General features: G+C 44.2%; 1 protein-coding gene across 4 annotated transcripts in view; it reads left to right on the top strand.

The window, feature by feature from the left end:
- Positions 1-22,153, top strand: part of Ninl (ninein like) — a 139,842-nt gene that overhangs the window by 84,635 nt on the left and 33,054 nt on the right. For all 4 annotated transcript variants that reach the window (XM_042666513.1, XM_042666516.1, XM_042666514.1 and 1 more), the window contains 7 exons: positions 1,537-1,677; positions 5,145-5,319; positions 6,215-6,325; positions 6,867-6,947; positions 18,462-18,594; positions 20,540-20,646; positions 21,567-21,874. In XM_042666513.1, coding sequence (XP_042522447.1) covers positions 1,537-1,677; positions 5,145-5,319; positions 6,215-6,325; positions 6,867-6,947; positions 18,462-18,594; positions 20,540-20,646; positions 21,567-21,874 — 1,056 coding nt within the window. The remainder of the gene's footprint in view (positions 1-1,536; positions 1,678-5,144; positions 5,320-6,214; positions 6,326-6,866; positions 6,948-18,461; positions 18,595-20,539; positions 20,647-21,566; positions 21,875-22,153) is intronic.

Raw genomic sequence — 22,153 nt, 5'->3', positions numbered from 1 at the left:
AGAGGCAAAGGCAAGCAAATAGTTGTATAGAACAGAAGAGGTAGATGTTTTCCACATGTCCAGGCTAGGCAGGCCTAAGGATCTTGTGGACTGTTTACTTGTTACTGCTTTTGTTTTGTGTCCACAGAATCGAAGGATGACCACTTCCTCCTCATGTTTGATGAGATGCTAGAGATCTATTTGTCATGGTCCTTTCTGAGCCCCTTTTACTTGAGTTCTAAGGACTTGAGCTTGACTCTCATCCTGTTGGAGCTCTCATTCTCTTTTTTTTTTTGACTGGTCAAGGGGCCTGAACTCTGGGCCTGGGCACTGTCTCTCACCTCTTCAGCTCAAGGCTAGTGCTCTACCACTCGAGCTGTAGCACCACTTCTGGCTTTTTCTGCTTATGTGGTGCTGAAGAATCAAACCCAGGGCCTCATGCATGCAAGGCAAGCACTCTACCACTGAGCCACCTTCCCAGTCCTGGAGCTCTCATTCTACTAGAGCTCAATGGTGTGGAGGTAGAAACCCCTCCAGTGGGCCAGGGGTCTGCTTCCAAGTGCATCCAGAGGGCTCTCAGGCTAAGGCTGGCAAAAGAGAAGGAAGTCCTCTCCAAACAGCAGAGTTGGGATAACATATTTTATCCTAATTGGATTGGGTTTTGGTTTAGTTGAGTATTTAGATTTTGTTTTCTTAGTGATGTTCTGAAGCTTCAAAAATGATTGACAGAAACCAAAACTTTGATTCTAAAGACCGCTCCTTGTCAGGTACTGACAAATGGACCTTCCTTTGGGCAGCTCTACAGATAGAAATAGCAGAAGAAAAAGGGAGAAGCCCAGTGCTCTTTCCATGGGAAAAGTCTCCAGAGTAGCAGGAACCACAGATGACTTGTGTAGAACTTTGTTCACTTGGGCCAGGTGACTAGTCAAGGTCACACATACATAGCACCTTTTTCTCTGGGTGACTTGCTTGCCCTTGCTCAGATGCCAAGCTGCCAGGGCAAGGCTGTAACATAATACCAATAGCCAGCCTGCTCCTCTTATGTGTCCATGCCCAGAAATTAATTCTCTAATGTTCTAAGCTTGTCTGCAGGTGTGGCATACTGCAAGGCTCTAGGCTCAGACTCATGAGTCATTTGGCTGGTGCCTCTCTCTCTCTGTCTCTGTCTTTCTCTTTCTTTCTTTCTCTCTCCCCTCCCCCTCTCTCTCTTCTCTTCTTCCTCTCTCATGTCCCTCTCCCCTCCCTTTCTCCCCTGTTCCAATCCCCCTCTCCCCCTTCCTTCTCCCTATCACTCTCCCTCCCTTTTCTCCTTTTCTCCCACCCCCTCTCTGCATGCCCATCTGTAAAGTGGACATAGCAATCGTAAAAAGTGTCCCAGGAGTGGTTGTGGAGGCAGTGAGGCTAGTACACACTTGGTCTACATGTGGCTCCCCAGTTAATGCAGCTGTTTTTATAATTTACACAGACATGGAGTTCAAAGAGCTCAGAATAGGCCCAGTTGGGGCATGCCAGGCTGATGGTAGGGTCTGCATCTTACCTGTCTTCTTCCCATGGCAGAGGGCAAGTGGAGCAGCTGGTGCGGGAACGGGACAAGGTGCGGCAGGACCTAGAGAGAGTTGAGAAGAGGAATCTGGAGTTTGTGAAAGAAATGGATGACTGCCACTCCGCCCTGGAGCAGCTCACAGAGAAGAAGGTCAAGTAAGTTTTGGGCTCAGAACAGCAGCTCCCTGGGCAGCCAAAGCAGCAATTCCATATCTGGGGCCACCAGGATCCCTGTCTAAGGGTAGAGGGTCTACATAGTATGGCCAGAAGCGAAGGCTAGAAGGCTAAGGCCACAGCTGGGGGCCAGGGACCCTTTAGTTCCTCTGGAGCTAGTAAAAATTGAGAAGACACAGCTCTGGGGATATCATTTTTCTTTTTCCTCCTTCATCCTTCCCTTTCTTCCTCCTTCATTTTCTACTCCTTCTTCTCCTTCTCTCTCCCTCTTTCCTCCTTCCACCCCATAGTGATTTACATAGTCAGGTTCTAGTTAGAGCTGAACCCTGTACCTACATATACCATCCAGGTCCTTTTCTAGTAACTGGGGAAGGCTGGACACAATGGTCTGAAGCTTTCCTACCTCTGTGCAGAGGAGTGTGTGAGAAATAGCCTTGTGGGAGAAAGGGTATATGTTTGACTACAGCTGTGTTTGTACAGGAATATGTATGTGGGTGTGTAAGGATGGGCTTCAGTGCATGGGTGCATGTGAGGGTATGTGGAACTTATGTAGGAATGAGTGTGAGTACATGGGGGTGAATGTGCCAAGGGCTTCTGCAGGATAGGGATACTTTTCAAGGAAGTTGAAAATGAAGTATCCTTTTGCTAAACTTTTGAAAGTGTTTCCAGTCAAATCTGAAGGCCTCCCCATAAGCAAATATGGAGACCCACCAAGTGATGTAGTTGGGGTACTGGACCTCCTTGTGGACAAACTGGTTTGGATCACCTAGGACAGGTGGGTTTTTCACAGAAATTACTCAGTGCTGTTTCTCATCTTGTTAGCAATTGATAGTCTCCATTCATCTGAAATGTCTGAAAAGTCAGCCTTTTCACTTTTACAGTGCTCTAGTCCAATGGATTCCTGAGCACCAAGTTAGCACATCCTCAACTGTGGAGGTTGACTACTGTAACAAGATGCTTACCTTCACTTCCCTGAGATAGTCTCACTTCCCTGCCATCTAGAATCATTTTTGAGGTCAGTCTGAGTTTCTGAATTGTGTAAAACTTAAGAAAGAGAAGCAAAAGGCTGGAGGCATGGCTCAAGCAGTGAAGAGCCTGCCTAAAAAGAACAAATCCCTGCGTCCAAACCTCAGTACCATCTCCCTCAAAAGAGAGAGAGAGAGAGACAGAGACAGAGAAAGAGAGAAGGGATGGGCTTTATGGAGCACACCTTTATTATCTGCATTCATGAAACTGAAGCAGGAGGATTTCCAGGTTTAAAAACAGTCTGAGACTTCATAGAAAAACTGTCTCCCTCCCCACCCCCCCCCTCAAAAAAAAAAGAGTAAATAGGGCTCAGAGTTAGCACTTGGTTAGCATGCATAGGTCTCTGGGTTTGATCCCCAAGAATCCACCCCCCCCCCACAAGAGAGATTACTAAGAGAGGCCATCACCTTGGTTGCTAGAACATTTCCTTTCTCTCAGTGTCCCCTTCACACTGTTCTGATTGCTATTTTAATAGGGTTGTCATCAGCCTTATCACATTTATCCCTAAATGCTGGGATCCAAGGTGAGTGGCTGCAGGTTTGCTTCTGGCAGCCTCTTTACTGATGTATCTGAGACCTTAATGATGCCTCTTCAGAATCCCTGTGGAGAGTGGGAGCAAAGGGTGAGGGGAAAGGCAGACTCTGAGCCTCAAAAGACCCTTCCTCTTATAGTTCTATACCAGCCATTCTCCAGAGGAATGGCTCAGTTAGTGATGCTCACAAAGAAAGAGACTCCTTTTTAAGCAATATGTTCCAAAAAGCTAAAAGCAAATTGATTTTGGATCACAGCTCAAATAAACTGAGAGCTAGTTTACCTTGATCAGCATGTATAGGGCTCAGTTCCCTCCTAAAGATCTGGGAGGTGATTTGGGGATGCTTCTTTGCTTGAGGTCAGAGGATCTTATATTCTGAGACAGTATTTCTGCATGTGAATGTGGTTGATCTTTGCTTGAGGTCAGAGGATCTTATATTCTGAGACAGTATTTCTGCATGTGAATGTGGTTGAGGAATGCATGAAGAGATGCTGAGTCAAAGCCCAGCACCCCATGTGCTGTATGGGTCTTTTAATCTTCTCTAAGCAGTAGGAATTAGATGTTCCTATAAATAATTCTGATGGTTGGGTTAGGTCTTACCACAGATGTAGTAAGTGGTACATATTTCTTATAGAAAACTTATAAAAGTACAAACAAAAGTAAAACCAGAAACATCACTTCCCAGAGGCTATTATATCTTAACTTTTCTCTCTCTCTATTTTTTTGGGTGCTACAGTTTGCACTCAGATCCTAGTGCCAGGCATTCTTGCCACTTGAGCCATGCCTTCAAACTCTTTTTTCTTTTGGTTATTATTTAGTTAGAATTTCATGTTTTTGCTAAGGGTTTTCCTAACTATGCTTCCTGCACAGCTGGGTCTATACCATACCATTACTCCAGAACTACTGATTGAGATGAGATCTCACTAACTTCCTGCCTTGAACCATCGTCCTTTCTATCTCCGTGATCCTCAGAACTCAGCCTACTGAGTAGCTAGGATTAAGACATGAGCCTACCCAAAGACATTTTAAAATGACAGAAAAGTACATACAGTACAGTGCAAACAGTCACTTTTATAGTATTTCCCCCTAAGTAACAGCTGCCTTGTATCCCTTTTCTTTCCCTTTGAGTATTATTTCTCTAAAGTTACAAGCTAAGATTAAAGGCTGGGCTCTGTGGATTGGAAAATGAATCTGTATCTTCTCTTATGTTTGATGCTGGCCCTGCCAAGTCTCCTGTGGAAGTAAGAGACTCACTTCTCTATAGTCAAGATAGAGTTAGTATGAGAAATCTATGAAACTGTTTCAGTGATAAGACTAAGACTTGATTTTGTTTTCCCATAAGAGAAAAAGTTATTGCAGAAGATGAATGCAAAGTCTGAGGGGAAGATGCCTCATTCTTTCCATCTGACTTTGGGAATTTACTGACTATGCTCTATTTTTGGCCTATTTTCTGAGGATGGAGATTGACTTTTATATGCATTTGGTGTAAAAGGCCTTTATCACAGGGCTGCTGTGGAGCTATGTATGTGAAATGCAGAAACAATAGGTGGAAGGCAGACCATCAGTTGGACCCATCCCAGATAACTCCACATACTCACTTTCCCCACAGGTATGAGAAGGACTTCAGGTGTTTGACATCTGACCTACCAGCATCCATTGTCTAAAGGTTTCATCTGGCAGCCTGTGAGGAAGGAACACCCACCAACAGGCATGCCCTCCATCTAGCATGGACAGTTTACTTGCTGAAAGTCAATCCCATCTTCCAAATAGGATGATAGGGTCCAAGGTGGTCAGACTAGGGCTGAGGGCAGGGGGGTTCGGAGGGGAGGAATCCTGAAGAGGCAGATGGTACCTGCAAGAGCCCCAGTGTTGGTTGTGTGCTGTGTTTCAGACACCTGGAGCAGGAGTACAGGGGAAGGCTGAGCCTCCTGCGATCTGAGGTGGAGATGGAAAGGGAGCTGTTCTGGGAACAGGCCCGCAGGCAGAGGTCTGTGCTGGAACAGGACGTGAGCCGCCTGCGGGCTGAGGAGGTCAGCCTCCGAGAGAAGCTGACTCTGTCCCTGAAGGTAGGTGGATGTACATCCCTGGGGTATCTTGTTCAGACAGAAATGGTTGGAAGAGCAAAATGACCTTACATTCTCAGCCTGAGTAGGTGACCTGTTCTTTCAAGGAATCCCTTTTACTCCTTCCTCTGGCTCTCATTCTACTCTGGGCCAAACTGATGTGAATGCAGGGAGGGGCAGCCACCCTAGACAGCATGGCTGCATCCCAGAGTCTAGGTGTAGCCTACCAGAATCCAGACTTGTGTCCTGGAGCAGACATGGCTTCTATGGGCTTTGGTTTATGTCCCATGCCCTATATTCATCCTGTACTTGGCTGCAGTGAGATGTCCAGGCTGCATGGATAGTTGAGACACAGAGGTACTCACCCACATGCCTGGTCCTTACTCTGTGCCCAGATTTTTCTTCTTTTCTAATTCAGTAGCCTCTTCTATATCTGTCCTGGTTCCCTTCAGTCTCTGCTTTCTCTGGGAGGAGGACTGGACATGACCCAAGCCACCCACCAACTTCGTCCTTTCGACCTTCTCAGCCTGTTCCTCAGTGCCTACAGACCTTTTCCTCTTGAATTCCTTGCTGGACTTTAGCCATACTGGTGCTATTTCAAATACTTCATGTAGACAGCAGCTTAGAAATGATATATTATTTTTGATCTTACTGATCATGGAGTTGGGGAAAGCAGAGACAATGGGGAAGCCATGGGCTTTGGTGGGACATGGGGGCCTGTCTCGCTGGCAGACATGGTCCATGGCGGCTTAGTCCTGTGCAAAGGCCTTGCCTTTTGAGGGTTTCCCCTCAATGCTACTGGGAACAAGACTCTAACTTAAGAGAAGGGCAGTAAGACCTGCCAATAATTCCCTCCTTTGTTTCATGGGCCTGGTGGACATCTGCCTGTGTCTCCTAGGAAAACAGTCGATTACAGAAGGAGATCGTGGAAGTAGTAGAAAAGCTTTCAGATTCCGAGAAGCTGGTTCTGAAACTGCAGAGTGACCTGGAGTTGGTGCTGAAGGATAAGGCAAGTCCTTTTGTTGGTTGTGGGCTTGAAAAAAATCTTGAAAAAGAGTATATGCATGACTGAACATAGTTACTTGCACTGAGATTCAAGACTGGATGGAAACTAGCATGGTGACCTTGCCTTTTGTGCCTTCATGGCAATGTGAAGTGCCCAGCACTTAGCTGGCTCTTTAGTGTCATGCTGGGGCTGTCAGATCAGGCTTCAGTCCCTTTCCTAGGGGGTGGGGGCAAGGAGGGAGGCTGGAGCTCTGTTATTAAGAAGCTCTCACATGGCTTTACCTGTCTGTTCCAAGAGGAGAGCAGAGGCTTCCCAGATATATAAAGTAAGAGGAGGAGGAGAAGGAGGGGAAGAGAAGGGTCTGAGAGGTTGTACTCTGAAGTACATAGCCTATGGGAAGGAGTCAGTCAGGTTCTCAGAGCCAGGGCTGGAGTGCAAGGGGAGTGGGGATGGGCTCTGCCCATCATTGCCTGTTCTCCTCGTCTGCTGAGCTTGGAACGCAGGGCTTCACGCATGCTTATTTACCTGCCTTTCTGACTTTCAGCTGGAGCCACAGAACACAGAGCTCCTGGCCCAGGAGGAGCGGTTTGCAGCAGTCCTGAAGGAATATGAGCGCAAATGCCGGGTATGTGCCCTTCCCAGACAACCTAGCCATCCAGAGCAGTCCTGTGTCCTGCAGTACAGTATTGGGGCCCTTGTTTCTGTCATAGGTGCACAGGCCCCTCAGGTACTCTGCACTCCCAGTCACTCTGAAGCAATGGAGGAAAGGGGTGCCTTTGAGTCAGCGCCAGCACTGTGGGTTGGCAAGGCCTGTCTGGCTCAGATTCATGTGGCAATGTGCAAGGCCTTGGCTCTCTCGCCTCATGGGTGTGCTACACTCTTTGTCTTCACATGGTCAAATGAGAGACAGGCAACAGGAGTATCTTCTCAATGCAGAGATTCTCAGTACCACATGGGCATTACTGAGTTGTGCTGTGTCTAAGAATTCCTTAGTTTCTTTTAGGGTAAGTTCTTTTGAAGAAATTAAAGTTTACTTTAAAAAACAAAACAGAAAACTCACAGAAGCAAATCAGAATTCAGTTGGGTTTATTAACAATACAAAACAGTTCTGATTTACACAGTAATTTATCATATAGTTTCATGGTTAGCTCTTGGTTAGTATTTAATTTACCAGAAGTTAATTTCTTTATTAGCTCTTAGTATATAATTTATCAAAAGTTAATTTATATAAAAGCAACCTTTACAAAGACAAGTATATTTGTGGTTAAAATTAGGCACCACTGAAAACTTCTACCCTTGAATCTAGGTGCTGTGGTGTGAGTCTATAGTCCCATTTTCTCTCTCTCTCTCTTTTTTTTTTTGTTGGTCGTGGGGCTTGAACTCTGGGCCTAGGCACTGTCCCTGAGCTCTTCAGCTCAAGGCTAGCACTCTACCACTTGAGCTACAATGCCACTTCCGGCTTTTTCTGCTTATGTGGTGCTTAGGAATTGAACCCAGGGCCTCATGCAATGCAAGGCAAGCACTCTACCACTGAGCCACCTTCCCAGCCCCTGTAATCCCATTTTCTAGAGAGGGTGAGGAAGAAGGATTACTTAGGCCTGGTAGTTCTGGACAACCTAGTAAGTCCCCAGTCTGAAAAGAAAGCTCCAACCATAGCCCACTTGACCCTCTCATACCCGTGGCATTAAGAAGGTCGCATTGAGACAGGAAGATAATAGAAAGTAAAAAGAAAAGAAAACAAACCTCCAAATGCTCAGTATTGAAATGGTGACAATTTGTCCTGATTATTTTAAATAGAATTCTGCATAGCCTTGAAAATAACATGGAAATGATGATTCTAGACTTGAAATTTTATATAGGCAACATTGCTGAGTGACCAAAGATGAATAATAGGAATCCTCAGATTATGGCCATTCAAACTACATAGGGACTGGAGGTATAGCTCAGTAGTAGAAACCATATTTAGCATCTACAAGGCCTGGGTTTCATCTCTATCACCATAAACAAAAACAAAAAAAATTCCTGTGTAATAAACTCCATTGACAAAGACGATAAAAATCTGAGATCAACAAATTTTATTCTTTAGTCATTATTTATTTATTTGCCGGTCCTGGGACTTGAACTCAGGGCCTGGGTGCTACCCCTAAGCCTCTTTGTGTGCAAGGCTAGTGCTGTACCACGTGAGCCACAGTTCCACTTCTGGCTTTTTCTGGGTAGTTATTAGAGATGAGAATCTCCCAGACTTTCCTGCTTGAGCTGGCTTCAAACCACGATCCTCAGATCTCAGCTTTCTGAGTAGTTAGGATTACAGGAGTGAGCCACCAGCACCCAATTTATTTTTCATTTATTTTTTTCCTTCAAATTTTCTGAGATAAAAATTATGATAAACATTTCCAAGTTGAGGGCTGGGAAGGTGGCTCAGTGGTAGAGGGCTTGCCTTGCATGCATGAGGCCCTGGGTTCGATTCCTCAGCACCACATAAGCAGGAAAAAAAAAGCCAGAAGTGGCACTGTGGCTCAAGTGGTAGAGTGCTAGCCTTGAGTTGAAAAGCTGAGGGACAGCACCCAGGCCCAGAGTTCAGGCCCCGCGACCAAACCCTCACCCCCCCCCCCCCAAAAAAAAAAAACATTTCCAAGTTGAGCAACATCTTTGTAACTATCTGGAAATGTAGTTCCAGGATCCATAGTATCTTGTGTGAAGATGTAGTAGACAGCTGGTTTTAGTTGCATCCAAGTCTTTCTCTGCAAAGGTTTTTCTCCAGGTCACCTCAATCTGGAAATGTATGAATATTTATGAGGATACTATTATGTCACTAATAAAGGCACCAAGAATTGAAATAATTTTACATGGCAAAAATTGAAGCCAAACCCTGATTGCTCATACCTGTAATCCTAGCTAATCAGGAAGTTGAGATCTGAGGATTGTGGTTCAAAGCCAGCCCAGACAGAAAAATCCTTGAGACTCATCTCTAATTAACCAGCAATAATGCCAGACTGGAGGCATGGTTCAATTAGAGTGCTAGCCATATGGGAAATAAACCATGAAGGAGCTCAAGACCCTGAATTCAAGCTTCAATACCAAGACACACACACACACACACACACACACACACACACACGCACGCACGCACGCACGCACGCACGCACGCATACGCACAGAGTTGAGCAGATATTATGGAGAGAACATGCATGAAGTGCCCTGTGGCTGAGTAAACAGATAAAACATTATTTGGTTCTAAGAGTCTGTAATTAGTTGAATTCTTCCTTCCTTCTCTCCCTCCCTTCTTTTTTTTTTTTCTTTTTTCTCTCTTTTTTTTTTTAATTGTGAAAATACTGTACGGAGCGGTTACAATTACATGGGCAAGATAATGAGTACATTTCTTATCAAGCATTGTAGCCTTCTCCTTTGTTTCCCCTTCCCATCCATTCCCATCCTCCCCCCCCCCCCCCCACCAAAGTTGTAAAGTTCTTTTTTGACATAAGGACTTGTACATCTCATTGTTGCAATGGGCCCACCTGTATCCCTATTTAAACGATTTGTTTTTCCCCTTCCCCTCCACAAATTATACCTACATCAAATACAGTGAAAGCAGGGGTTATACTGTGGGGGAGGGACATACAAAGCAACAAAGAAATAATCTTATAAATGTGTTAGAAACAATCGCATGAAAGAAAAAAAAAACATTTGAATACATATCTTAGGATTCATTTCCCTAACATCACCTTATCTGACCTTTTCTGCTTGACTCAGACATATACTAGTTATTGCAAATAAGGGAAACCATGGGACCTATGTTTCTTTGGGCCTGGCTTACTTCACTTAATATAATTTTCCTTCCTTCTTTTTCTCTTTCTCCCTCCATTTCTCCTTTTCTTCCTCTGTCTCTTTCTTTTTCTCCCCCTCCCTCCTTTTTCTCTCCCTCCCTTTTTTTCTCGCTCCCTCCCTCCCTCCTTTTCTTGCTTCCTTCTTCTCTCTCTTCTCTCCTCTTTCCTCTCTCCTTTCTCCCTTTCCTCTCTCTTCTTTCCCTTTCCTCTCTCTTCTCTCTCTTTCTTCTCTCCTCTCTCCCTTTCCTCTTTCCTCTCTCTATGTACCTGGGCTTAAACTCAGGGCCTGGGTATTGTCTCTGGGCCTTTTTGCACAAGGCAGGTACTGTATCACTTGGCCACAGCTCCACTCTGGCATTTTTTGTGGTCGTTAATTGGAAAGAAGAGTCTCATGAACTTTACTGCTTGGCCTGGCTTCAAACCATGAACCTCAGAACTCAGCCTCCTAAGTTTCTAGGATTGCAGGCATGAGCCACTGGCACTCAGATATTAGCTGATTTTTAGTGATGTCCTTCCAGTTTAAATAGGAACTTCCTTTGTTCCCATTGCATGTTGCTCTGGCAACCCCAGAGGATGAAGGTAAGCCTGAGCTGTGGTCCTGAGTGGACTATGTCCACTTCTTGTGGTCTGTGCTTTGTCCTCTGACTTCATACCTGAGTCTTGCCTTGTTACCATCCTCTTTTTGTCATTCTACCTTTTGACTTTTGAAATCCCTATGTGTGGACAGCCATGTTACTCTCTCTCTCTCTGTACTGATATATTAGGGCATGTTGGGATAGGGGACTGGCATGCTGGTGAACCATGCTAAACTACTTTATTCTAGGATCATAGTACATGCTGAGTTTTCTCCTTCCTTTGAACTTGTTGAGGAGACTTAGAAATAACCATCAGTTAATATGTACCTCTAATGTACTAGATTATTTTTTCTGTGGTACTAGGGATGTTAAGCCCAGGACCTTACACTTGCTAGGCAAGAGTCTACCAGTTGAGCCACATCCTCAGCCCTTTTGTTTGTATTTTGTTTTTGAGGTAAGCTTTCAATAACTTTTGCCTCGTCTGGCCTCAAACTTAAGATCTTCTAGAACCTACCTCTTAAAAGTCACTGAGATTATAGACAGATGCCAGTATGCCCAGACTAAATGCCTTGCTGCTTTTTTTCTTTCTTTCTTTGGATCATTTGTGGGGCTTGAACTCCAGGCCTAGGTGTTGCCCTTCAGCATTTTCACTCAAGACTAGCACTCTACCACTTTGAGCCACAACCTGCTTCCAGTTTTCTGGTGATTAATTGAAGATAATATTCTCATGGATTTTCCTGCTCAGGCTGGCTTTGAACTAAAATCCTCAGATCTCATCTTCCTGAGTACCTAGGATTATAGGCATGAGCCACCAGTGCCCAACATGCTTTGTTTCTCTACCATGACTCTGCTACTTATTTCATGTTAGGTTTTGAAATTCTTTTTTTATCATATGCACAGATAGTTTACATTTTCATGCTAACCTATTTATACGGAAATTTCCAATTTCCCTTGTCCACTTTTTAGACATTTTTGGCTATTTCCAAAATAATATTTTGAACACTTTTTAAACTTTTATTTTAATTTTTGCTTCCAGTACTGGGGGTTTTTGGCCTTTACTTGCTAGGGGCTCTGAGCTCTGAGCATGATACCCTGAGCTACACCTCTAGCCTCATTTTAAAAACTTTTAATATAAGAATAATTCCAAACTTAAATAAAGTTCTAAACATTAATATAGTGTGAGTTCTTGTATACTTTCATCCATATTCAGTGGTTAACATTCATCAAGAGCTATGCTTATAGTCATACGGACATGGATGTATATATGCAATCACTTGCAGCCCACCTGCACAGACGCTACATGTACTATGACCCTGGCTCCTAAATCCTGTGCAGGAACCTAGTTATCCTGTAGTGCATGAGAGTCAACTTGTAAAAATATTCAAGAAATTTTTTAGCTGCTTGTTAAAACTTTGATAGCTTTAAATCAAAATCAACCATGGTGGAAGAATTTACACCAGAGAATTTTGCAAAAGCTACAAAATAGGGCTATGTTTGCAAGGAGTCAGTCTCTTTTTTAAAAAAAAATTTTATTGTGGCTGGGATGGTGGCTCAGTGCCAGAGCGCTTGCCTTGCATGCCTGAGACCCTGGGTTCGATTCCTCAGCACCACATAAGCAAAAAGAAAAAAAGCCGGAAGTGGCACTGTGGCTCAAGTGGTAGAGCGCTAGCCTTGAGCTGAAGAGCTGAGGGACAGCGCCCAGGCCAGAGTTCAGGCCCCACGACCGGACCCAAAAAAAAAAATTTTTTTATTGTAAAGATACTATACAGAGGGTTACAGTTACATGAGTAAGGTAATGAGTACACTTCCTATTGAGCATTGTTAGTTGTCTCTTAAGCTACTGAGTATGAATGTTCTTTGCTGCCACTGTGTTACCAGTTTCATGAATTAATCTTGATAAAAACTGGTCAACCTGCTATCTATGTTCTGTTTTCTTAGTTAATCTAACTGTACTGGGAACATTTTCCCTCCAGAACAGGAATCAGCCTGAAATCAGGGATCACCTGTAACTGTCCTGGCCCTTCAAACTTCTTTCTTTTTCACAGTATTGGAGTTTGAACTCAGAACTTGAGCTTACTGGGTGGGTGTTCTACTTGAGCAACACCTCCAATCCAAAAGAAACAGTATAGCCTAGGCTAGTCTCAAACTTTTGATTCTCTTGCCTATTTGTCAGTTATTGTCATTGCCACTTGCTTCAACATTCTTTATTGTAAAATATTCCCAGAAGCCTTTGGCTTTTAGGACTTTTGGTGGTGGTGGTGGTGGTGGTGGTTGTAGAGCTTGAAGTCTGGGCCTGGAAGCTGTCCCTGAGCTCTTCAGCTCTAGGTGAGTGCTCTACTACTTGAGCCACAACACCACTTCTGGTTTTCTGGCGGTTAATTAGAAATAAGAGTCTCATGGATTTTCCTGCCAGAGCTGGCTTTGAATCGCTATCTTCAGATCTCATTCTCCTCAGTAGCTAGGATTACAGGCGTGAGCCACTGGCACCTGGCTTTTAAGGTCACTTTTGATGAACATAATCCTCTTCACTTCTCTTACTTTTCCATGGAAACATTCTTAATTATTATTAATATCCAATAACTGAATGAATTTGTGGGGTATAATACATTAATCAATCCAAGCATGCAGTGAATAATGATTAAATCTGATGATTAGCATTATTTATTTCTGTGTGCTGTGAAACTTCTAGCTCCTCCTTCCTGGTATGTAGCATGTTATTTTACTATATTATTTTGAGACATATGCTATATTATATGTAGGACAGCATTGTGAACTATAGCTTTTGTTGTGCCCTCAGCTAGATTGATAGGTCAGCAGTGTTGTAGATGTGAGGTTGATCACCTGGTTGAGGTATTGCCTGATATTCCCAGTGTGTAATGGTTGCTTTCTTCTCACTTGAAACTAGTAAGCAGTTATCAAGGAAACATTTAAAGACCATGCAAAGGCCTCCTCTTCCCCAAAAAGTTCTCTCACTTAGCATCTGTCAGTGATTCTTGCCCAGTTCAGTCTTTACTATGCTAGTTGCAATATGGTGGCAGCCCCAGTCCCAGCATCCCTGCAACATCTGCTGTTGGCATTTTACTATAAGAGATCTAAATTACTATTTACCATAACTATTAGAGATCTAAAAAGGTGTGAACTGACTCAACACTGATACTCACTAGATGCTATGTTGGAAATAGGGAGGGGAAAGTGGGAGAAAATGATGGAGGGGGTAATGCTGTTCAAAAAAAATGTACTTAGTACCTGACTTATGTAATTGCAACCCCTCTGTATGTCATCTTTACAATAAAATTTAAAATAGATACAGGTCTATCTATCTAATCTATCTTCAGTATGAACATATTAATTCCTATTTTCCCAATGGTTTAACCTATAGAATTCTTTTTTTTCTGTTGTTTTTCTTTTTTCTTTTTCTTTTTTTGTGGTGCTGGGGATCAGATGTAGTCCTTATGCATTCTAAGTTGGTGTTGTTCCACTAGGCTACACCTAGAGCCTCAATTCATTGACTAATTCATTAGAGAGCTGAGTAATTTTTTTTTTTTTGCCAGTCCTGGGCTTGAACTTAGTGCATGGGCACTGTCTCTGAGCTTCTTTTGCTCAAGTCTAGCCCTCTACCACTTGAGCCACAGCACCACTTCTGGCTTTTTCTATTTATGTGGTAGTGAGGAATCAAACCCAGGGCTTCATGCATGCTAGGCAAGTACTCTACCACTGAGCCATCTTCCCAGCCCAGAGAGCTTAGTAATTTTAATACTCAAATTTGGCCAATGGCAGTCTCAAACTTCCAAAAACTTCTTTCTGGTATTGCAGTTGTACCTCACTCTCATTCTTTCCTTTCAGGGAGAAGCAAGCTCCCTGAACCATGTCTCTGTGACATGCTATCATCATTTTTGTTGTTGCTTTGTTTTGTTTACCCCTTCTGACAAAGCAACATATGCAAACTTACCTTACAGTGTGCCAGCACTCACTCTGAAATCTGCCATTTCTCCAACGAGTCCTGGTTCCTTTCATGAGGAAATTATTTTAGAGAATAATATGCTTGATGAATATATTGCTCCTAGATATTACTGCTTCTTGGCTGAGGGCATATTTTTCATTCAGCCTTCAAATCTACAAGGTAGGCAACCTGTGCCTTTCTCCACTGTGTCTCTCCCCATCTTCCCAAAGTCATATCTCAGGGGGGGTTCCTTGTACTTTGTAGTAAGAGTGTCTGTTAGCAAGGTCACCATGCCTTGATGCCAAATTCCCTTTCTATGTAATTGTTACTTTAGTGTTGCCTCTTTCAGCCATTAATCTCGTTTTAATGAGTTGTTTTTGTTAATGGGGATTCTGAAATGTCATTCAGACCCTACTGAGAGAGTCTCTATGGTTCCTATTCCACTGCTACCTTGGAATAGCATGCCATCTTTCAGAAAACCGAAAATTGATCTTTCTTTTAAGCACTTACATACCAGCTCCTAACAGATGCCCAATTCTTCCTGCTTTCTAGATAATTCTATCGTGTTTGTGTGTTTAACCCATCTTGTCCCCACAGCCAGCCTGAAGGATCTACCTTCCTCTCACATCTCCTAAAACTGCTTCTGGGCGGTGGTGTTGGACGTCATTCTGATTATCTTTGTGAGCTTGCTTCTCCCTGGTAACCAGACCTCCCTCCCCATCTAAAAAAATCCTCAAGGGTTCATGGTCCACAAATCCTCAGGGCCAGAGGACATGATTATTGGTTGGCATTGTCACAAAAGTGTCTTCCTGGCTGGGGAAATAGTATCCCACAGTTTTCTCAGTGTCTTAAGCCACTTGAATAAATGTGTACTGTAAATTGGCATAGATGGCTCAAGCCTAAAACCCTAGCTACTCAAGAGGCTGAAATCTGAGCATTAAGGTTTGAAGTTAGTCCATTTAGATAAATCTGAAAGACTCTTATGTCCAGTTAACCAGCTTGGCTGTGGCTCAAGTGGTTGAGTGCCAGCCTAGAGTTAAAAAGTTGAGCAAGAGGGCTGGGAAGGTGGCTCAGTGGTAGAGCGCTTGCCTTGCATGCCTGAGGCTCTGGGTTCGATTCCCCAGCACCACATAAGCAAAAAGAAAAAAGCCAGAAGTGGCACTGTGGCTCAAGTGGTAGAGCGCTAGCCTTGAGCTGAAGAGCTGAGGGACAGCGCCCAGGCCCAGAGTTCAGGCCCCATGACCGGACCCCCCCCCCAAAAAAAAAGTTGAGCAAGAATGCGAAGTTGTAGGTTTAAGCCCCAGTACAAGCACAAAAAAATAATGTGTATTGTGAGTAGTAGGATCCCTGCCAGCTGCCTCCATGGAGATACCCACTACCTTCACCAATCATACCTAGTCTAACAAGTCATGTCATCTGAGGGTCCTGGATTTCTGGAACTGCTGAATTTGTGGATATGTATATACTTTCATTTGGGGCATAACATTGTGTAGAATTGATTCTGTGGATGATGCCTTACAAATTGGCACTGACTAGTCCACTCAGGATGTGAGTTCCCACATCATGGAGGCATGTAGTTTCAAGTTGTCTCGTCGGCATATTAACATTTTTAAGTAATAATGTAATGTAAGTGATGCTAATTTTTATAGTGTGTTTTATTTAGTCTAGAAAATCAGCAATGTCATTTTAATACATAATCATTGTAAATAAATAATTGGGATTGTTTATATTCTTTCTTTGGTGTAAACCTTTGAAATCAGGTGTATATTTAGACTTCAGGAGCTCAACAGTGCTCATAGCATACAACTCTGGACAGCTTGGGGCCATCTGAACCATGTGAGGCTAAAGTGTGATGGGCAGGACAAGTTAGCAAGTTAGCTTTCTAACAGAACAGAGCCTCTCCTTCCTTGGGAGAAACGTGTATTCTCACTAGGGCACTGAGTGAGTGCTTCTTCATGATTTGCAGAGCCTGTCGTTTCTCCCCACAGATGGGAAGTTCTGAGGAGAAGCACCTTCTCTATGAGCCAATGGGTAGCTGGCAGGCCCATTGGCCTCCAGGGCTAGTTCCAGGAAGATTAGTAGGTTTGTCCAACAAGAGTTGTCCAGCCAGTGATTCACACCTATAATCCTAGCTACTAGGAATGCTGAGACCTGGAGGATTATAGTTCAGAGCCAGCTCAGCAGAAAAGTCCATAAGATTCTATCTCCATTTAATCAGCAAAATACCGAACTGGAGGTAGGGCTCAAGTAATAGATCACAAGCCATGAGCAAAAAGGCTAAGCAAGAGCACAAGACCCTGAGTTCAAGCTCCAGAACACAAAAAAATTGTCCAGAGAGACTATAAGGATCAAAAAAAACCTCAGGGGCTGGGAAGGTGGCTCAATGGTAGAGTGCTTGCCTTGCATGCATGAGGCCCTGGGTTCAATTCCTCAGCACCACGTAAGCAGAAAAAGCCAGAAGTGGTGCTGTGGCTCAAGTGGTAGAGCGCTAGCCTTGAGCTGAAGAGCTGAGGGACAGTGCCCAGGCCCAGAGTTCAGGTCCCACGACCAACCAAAAAAAAAAAAAGAAAGAAAAAAAACAAACTCAGAACCAGAGAGAGAGAGCGAGCTGCTGTCTATGCATGTGCTGTATTGGCCTTTGATCCTCTCTCCATGGTTCAGTTCAGGCTTCTTCACAGCATGGTGGCCAGCTTTCCCCAGAGGCAGTATCCTAGAGAAGTGGGGGAACTTTGTCCTTCAAAGGCATGTGGCCTTTTCTGCTGCTTTCTAGGTTGGAACCATCACAGTCTTTCCTGGGACCCAAAATTGGGGACACAGACCCACAGCAGGAGTGGTCATGTTGCCATTCTTCTTCAGAGTCTGCAGGGCTATAAACTCCTTTTCTCATTCCTTTAATAAGGAAGTACTTGAACCTGTTTGTCAAGACATAACTTCAGGGCTGGGAATGTGGCTTAGTGGTAGAGTGCTTGCCTAGCATGCCTGAAGCCCTGGGTTCAATTCTTCACTACCACATAAACAGAAAAAGCCAGAAGTGGCACTGTGGTTCAAGTGGTAGAGTGTTAGCCATGAGCACAAGAAGCTCAGGGATAGTGCCCAGGCCCTGAGTTCAAGCCCCAAGACTGGCAAAAAAAAAAAAAAAAAAGATATAACTTTACTCAAGTGCATACAAAATGATGTCAGCCATCAATAAAGACCCTTCCTTTGAAGCTTCCACCCCTGCCTGTACAGTATCTCTCCCCCAGCCCACTTCCTGCTGCCTGTACAGCTTCTAACCACCTCAGGCATCTATTTGCCATGTGTATCTCTGCTTTGTGGCATTTGATCTAAAGCAAATGGCCCCTCTTTGGTGTTAATAGCTACAGCTGCAGAGCCCTTTGCAGTTCCACAATTGCCGAGGAAAGAATCAAAGCATATAGTTCAGCACATAAAACAGGTCACACCTGATACCACAGTTATTTCTTTAAACAGTACCAGTAGTGTTAGATATTGATGATTGTCTGTATTTTACACATTTTTGCCTCAGTATCTACATTTTTCCTTGAGTCCTTCTCCTGTATCTACTGATAGGAAGTGATTTAATGCGTGAGAAACTCAAGAAATGGCCTCCACTTGTGCTTAGCCCATAACATAGTTAGGGACTTGAAATCCAGGTTGTTATAGACAAGAAGTATAGAGAATCAACACCTGCTGTCCTCAGAGTGGATAGAGGATGCTCCCTGTGGATAGGGCTGGTTCTGGGTTTGTCCTTTCTGGACTGAGTGGCTGCAGTAGCTGGAGGAGGTGTCTAACTGCCCATGTAGGACTTACAAGATCACAATGATGAACTGCAATCCAAGCTGGAAGGACTTCAGGCACAGTTGCATGAGAGCTGGCCGAGCCCATCAGGAGAATTGAGTATCCGTGGAAGGCGACTTCCTGGACGTGGACCAGCAGGTAGGAGTCAGCCCTTGAGGTGAGGTGGGGGTGGCACTCCATGGAGATGGTTCCGAGGCTAGATACTGACACAGCCTCCTAGAGACCAGAGATCAGTCGAGGAAGGTGGAAGGTTTTCCCATTTGGGTACAAGTGATAAAAGTTTTGTTGATATAGATGATCAAATGATGGATCCAGTGAGACATCACACAGGCAGCAGGGCGGGACACTGGAAGCTCACTTAGACAGGGTGGCTACAAGTAGGTAGAGGATAGTAACCACTAGGAGGAGGTTCCTGCTCCATCTTCCTGGGCTCAGAGGTCTTACTTGAGATTCCTACCCTCCCAGGTGATGTGTTGGGACAAGTTCCAAATGCTAACAGTGCCTATGTTGGGGTATTCTTGGCTTCTGAAGGCCAGAATAGGGAGGTGCTTGAGGTTTGCAGTGGTCTTTTTGGAGGCCAGGGGATGGCATGTGCTGTTTGGTCTCTGTCCTATTGGTTGTGCCAAGCACATTTTTGGGGTAGTTGTTTGGACCCCATCCCTCTGCTGCCAGTGAGCCTGTGGAGACCCAACAGTCACAACACCACCCTCAGTCACACGTAATGACAGCCCAACCACTCAGAGAACACTGTGCTTCCATATGTAATTCAAAGAGCATGTTGTAAGGTTCCCATGTTGCCCTAAAAGAAAATAGAAAAAAAATACCCTGAAGAGTCAACATAGGGACATCCAAAGGGAATGTAATGGGCGTCTCTGTACGTGGGATCCACTGAGGCAGCCCTCTTTACTGGAATTAGCGGACTCCCCAGATCCACATTCAGTCCTAGGCATGAAAGATTGCCCTTGGCATACTCTATGTGCCAGGGAGGACAGAGGTGTTGGTGTGCAGACATACATGAAGTTTTTTACAGATTGCCACCTTAGTGTGACATGCAGCCCAGTCTCAGGGAAAGGATGATTTTCAGCTCCCCTGGTCAGTTAGGGAGCCTGAGCTGTGCAGAGCATCTCAGGACCCTGGGGAGAGGTCCTGCAGCCCCAAACCGCCCTGCATCAAGGTCTGCCATTATTGAGGCGCCTGTCAGAACCTTCATACTTCAGAATCTAGTGCGCTAGAATTACTGAAAGGAGCCCACATTATATATAGTTAGTATAATAATAAATAGTATTAGTCCACCAAGAAAATATAAAATAGAAGGCTTGAAAATTCTGTGCACATGATAATTATGATCAGGCTGGGTCTGCACCAGACAGATGTGATGCACCAAATCACTTGGAGGTGCGCTGCGATTGCTCATGCACTGCCATCAGCAGCCAAATTTAGGGTATAGTGAATGTACCGTCTAGTTTATGTAGGTATTTATTGTGATATTGAGGGCACTGTGCTTGTTAGGCAGCCACTGTACCACTTTGAGCTACACACTGAGCTTTTTGCTTTTAGTTTTTTTTTTTTTTAATAGAATCTTGGATACAGGTTTAGGCCAGCTTGGACTATGATTTTCCTATTTATGCTTCCTGTGTAGCTGAGATGATAGGTGTGTGCCATCATGTCCAGTTTTTTTATTGATTAAGATGAAGTCTTGTCAGTTTGTGCCTGGGCTGGTCTCCAACTATGGCCTCCAATCTCTGCCTCCTGAGTAGCAGGACTACAGTGTTAGCCACCACATCCAGCTTAAAGATGCCATCTTATAGGCATCTTTGGGGGCAAATTAAAGGCCCCTCCTCTTGCAGGAAGTCTTCTGGCTCTCTGAGTAACCTGTAAAGACCACTTGCTGATTGCTAAGGAATAACTTTCAAAATTCAATGTGTTTTTTTCCCTGCCAATACCATATTCCTCATGTACACAGAAGAATGCTTTGTCATAGGGTGGTAAGAGCACTGATGATCTCCAGGGTTAGATTGGGGGGTTCAGAAGGGACCTGGGACATCCTGAGCATAAGGTAAGCCAAATGTCCTCTTGTGTGTAGGCATTTTGTTTGTGGGCGACTCTACTCCAGTGAGCATAGAAACGGAAATAATGTTGGAGCAGGTGAAGGAACATTACCAGGACCTCAAGATCCAGCTGGAAGCCAAGGTAAGAGGAATGGGAGGTCACAGGCTGCCTGCCAGGCAGCCTTGCTCTGTTGTGCTGACATTGTCACGTGTTTGTCTTAGCCCCCTCTGCCTGGTGATAAGTCTGTTCATGATAAAGAAACAGTCGAATGTGGTGTTGCTCACTTGAAATCCTAGCACCAGGGCGGCTCTGAGGCAGGAGAATTGTGATGCTCTTACCTCAAATCAAACAAATGGTCAATATAATTACATTAGATCCATACTTTCTTTGGAGGGAAACAGGATGTAGGAATTTTGAATCCTAGGGAGGAGCTGTGTGTTGCATAGGGATGTGCTGGATGTTATGAGTTGTCAAAGTCACTGGCTTTACTCTGTGTAAAGGGCCTTGGATTTGCCTAAGAACTCTGTGTTTTCATGTCCATGACCTCTCTGGCTGAGTCTGTCCTATTTCCTGCTTGTTAGACTCTGGTGTGGTTTAAGGGATATTGTCCATGACTTGCTGTTCTATGTCTTCAATAAAGAGTCCACCTTCATCTTGTAGTTGTGAGTCCCCTGGCAGCTATAACATGTCCTTGCCAACATGTTATCTGGATAGCCCGTCATAGCTTCTTGGATGCTAAGGGGCACCATTGGGCTTGTAAAGACTAATTATCTCAGTAGTTGTCACATTCTCTGTGTGCCTTGTTCCACCTGGTATCTAGCCCACAGGTCTCCTGACTACCTGCTGGACCTGCCTCAGAGTCACTGAAAGTCATAGGGATGGTGTGATACATGTGATCAAACTGGCCACTGTCAATTTCATTGCCATCCCCTCTATAGCTTCTAGGCCTGGCCAGATCTGGGCTATGGCTCTTGTCTGATAGCACATATTTCTATGTTGATTGGTAGACCAGGTCATTGTTAGGACTTCCTGATTAGCATTGCTCATGTGTCTCTCTTTAGGTAAATTACTATGAAAGGGACATTGAGGTCATGAAGAAGAACTTTGAGAAGGAGAAGAGGGAGATGAAGCAGGCTCACCAGGTTGAGGTCAGCACTCTGGAGGGCCAGAAAACAGACCTGGAGGCCCTGTACACAAAGTCACAGGAGGTTATCCAAGGGTTGCAAGAGCAGCTTCAAGACAAGATGTACAGTCCAGAGCTTGCAAAGACCGGTCTGGCCCACTGTTGTGCACAGGAGTTGTGCGACCTAGCCCGGCGCCTGGAAGAAGAAATGAACTTGCGGCACCAGAACCAGCTACAGCAGATAAGGTCAGTTGCTACAACTCAGTATATACCATACCTGTCTAATAAGAACTAAATTTGACATTAGGTTTGCTTAAACTATTCAAGATTGCAGTGCTTACCACTAAGGGAGAGGTAGGTTTTTCTGGGCAAGTGATTGAGGGTTGGAAGAACAAGTTGTATAAAAAAATTTTTTCCGCTCCATTTTTTATTGTTTATTTTATCTGTAAAGGTTACATACAGCGTGATTACAATTACATAAGTAAGGTAATGAGTACATCTCTTTTTGAAACTTTTTTTTTGGGG

The sequence above is a fragment of the Dipodomys spectabilis genome, unplaced genomic scaffold (assembly GCF_019054845.1).
Source record: "Dipodomys spectabilis isolate Male_0828 unplaced genomic scaffold, ASM1905484v1 ptg000365l, whole genome shotgun sequence".
Classification (NCBI taxonomy): domain Eukaryota; kingdom Metazoa; phylum Chordata; class Mammalia; order Rodentia; family Heteromyidae; genus Dipodomys; species Dipodomys spectabilis.
This window is presented reverse-complemented; position numbering and strand designations above follow the sequence as displayed.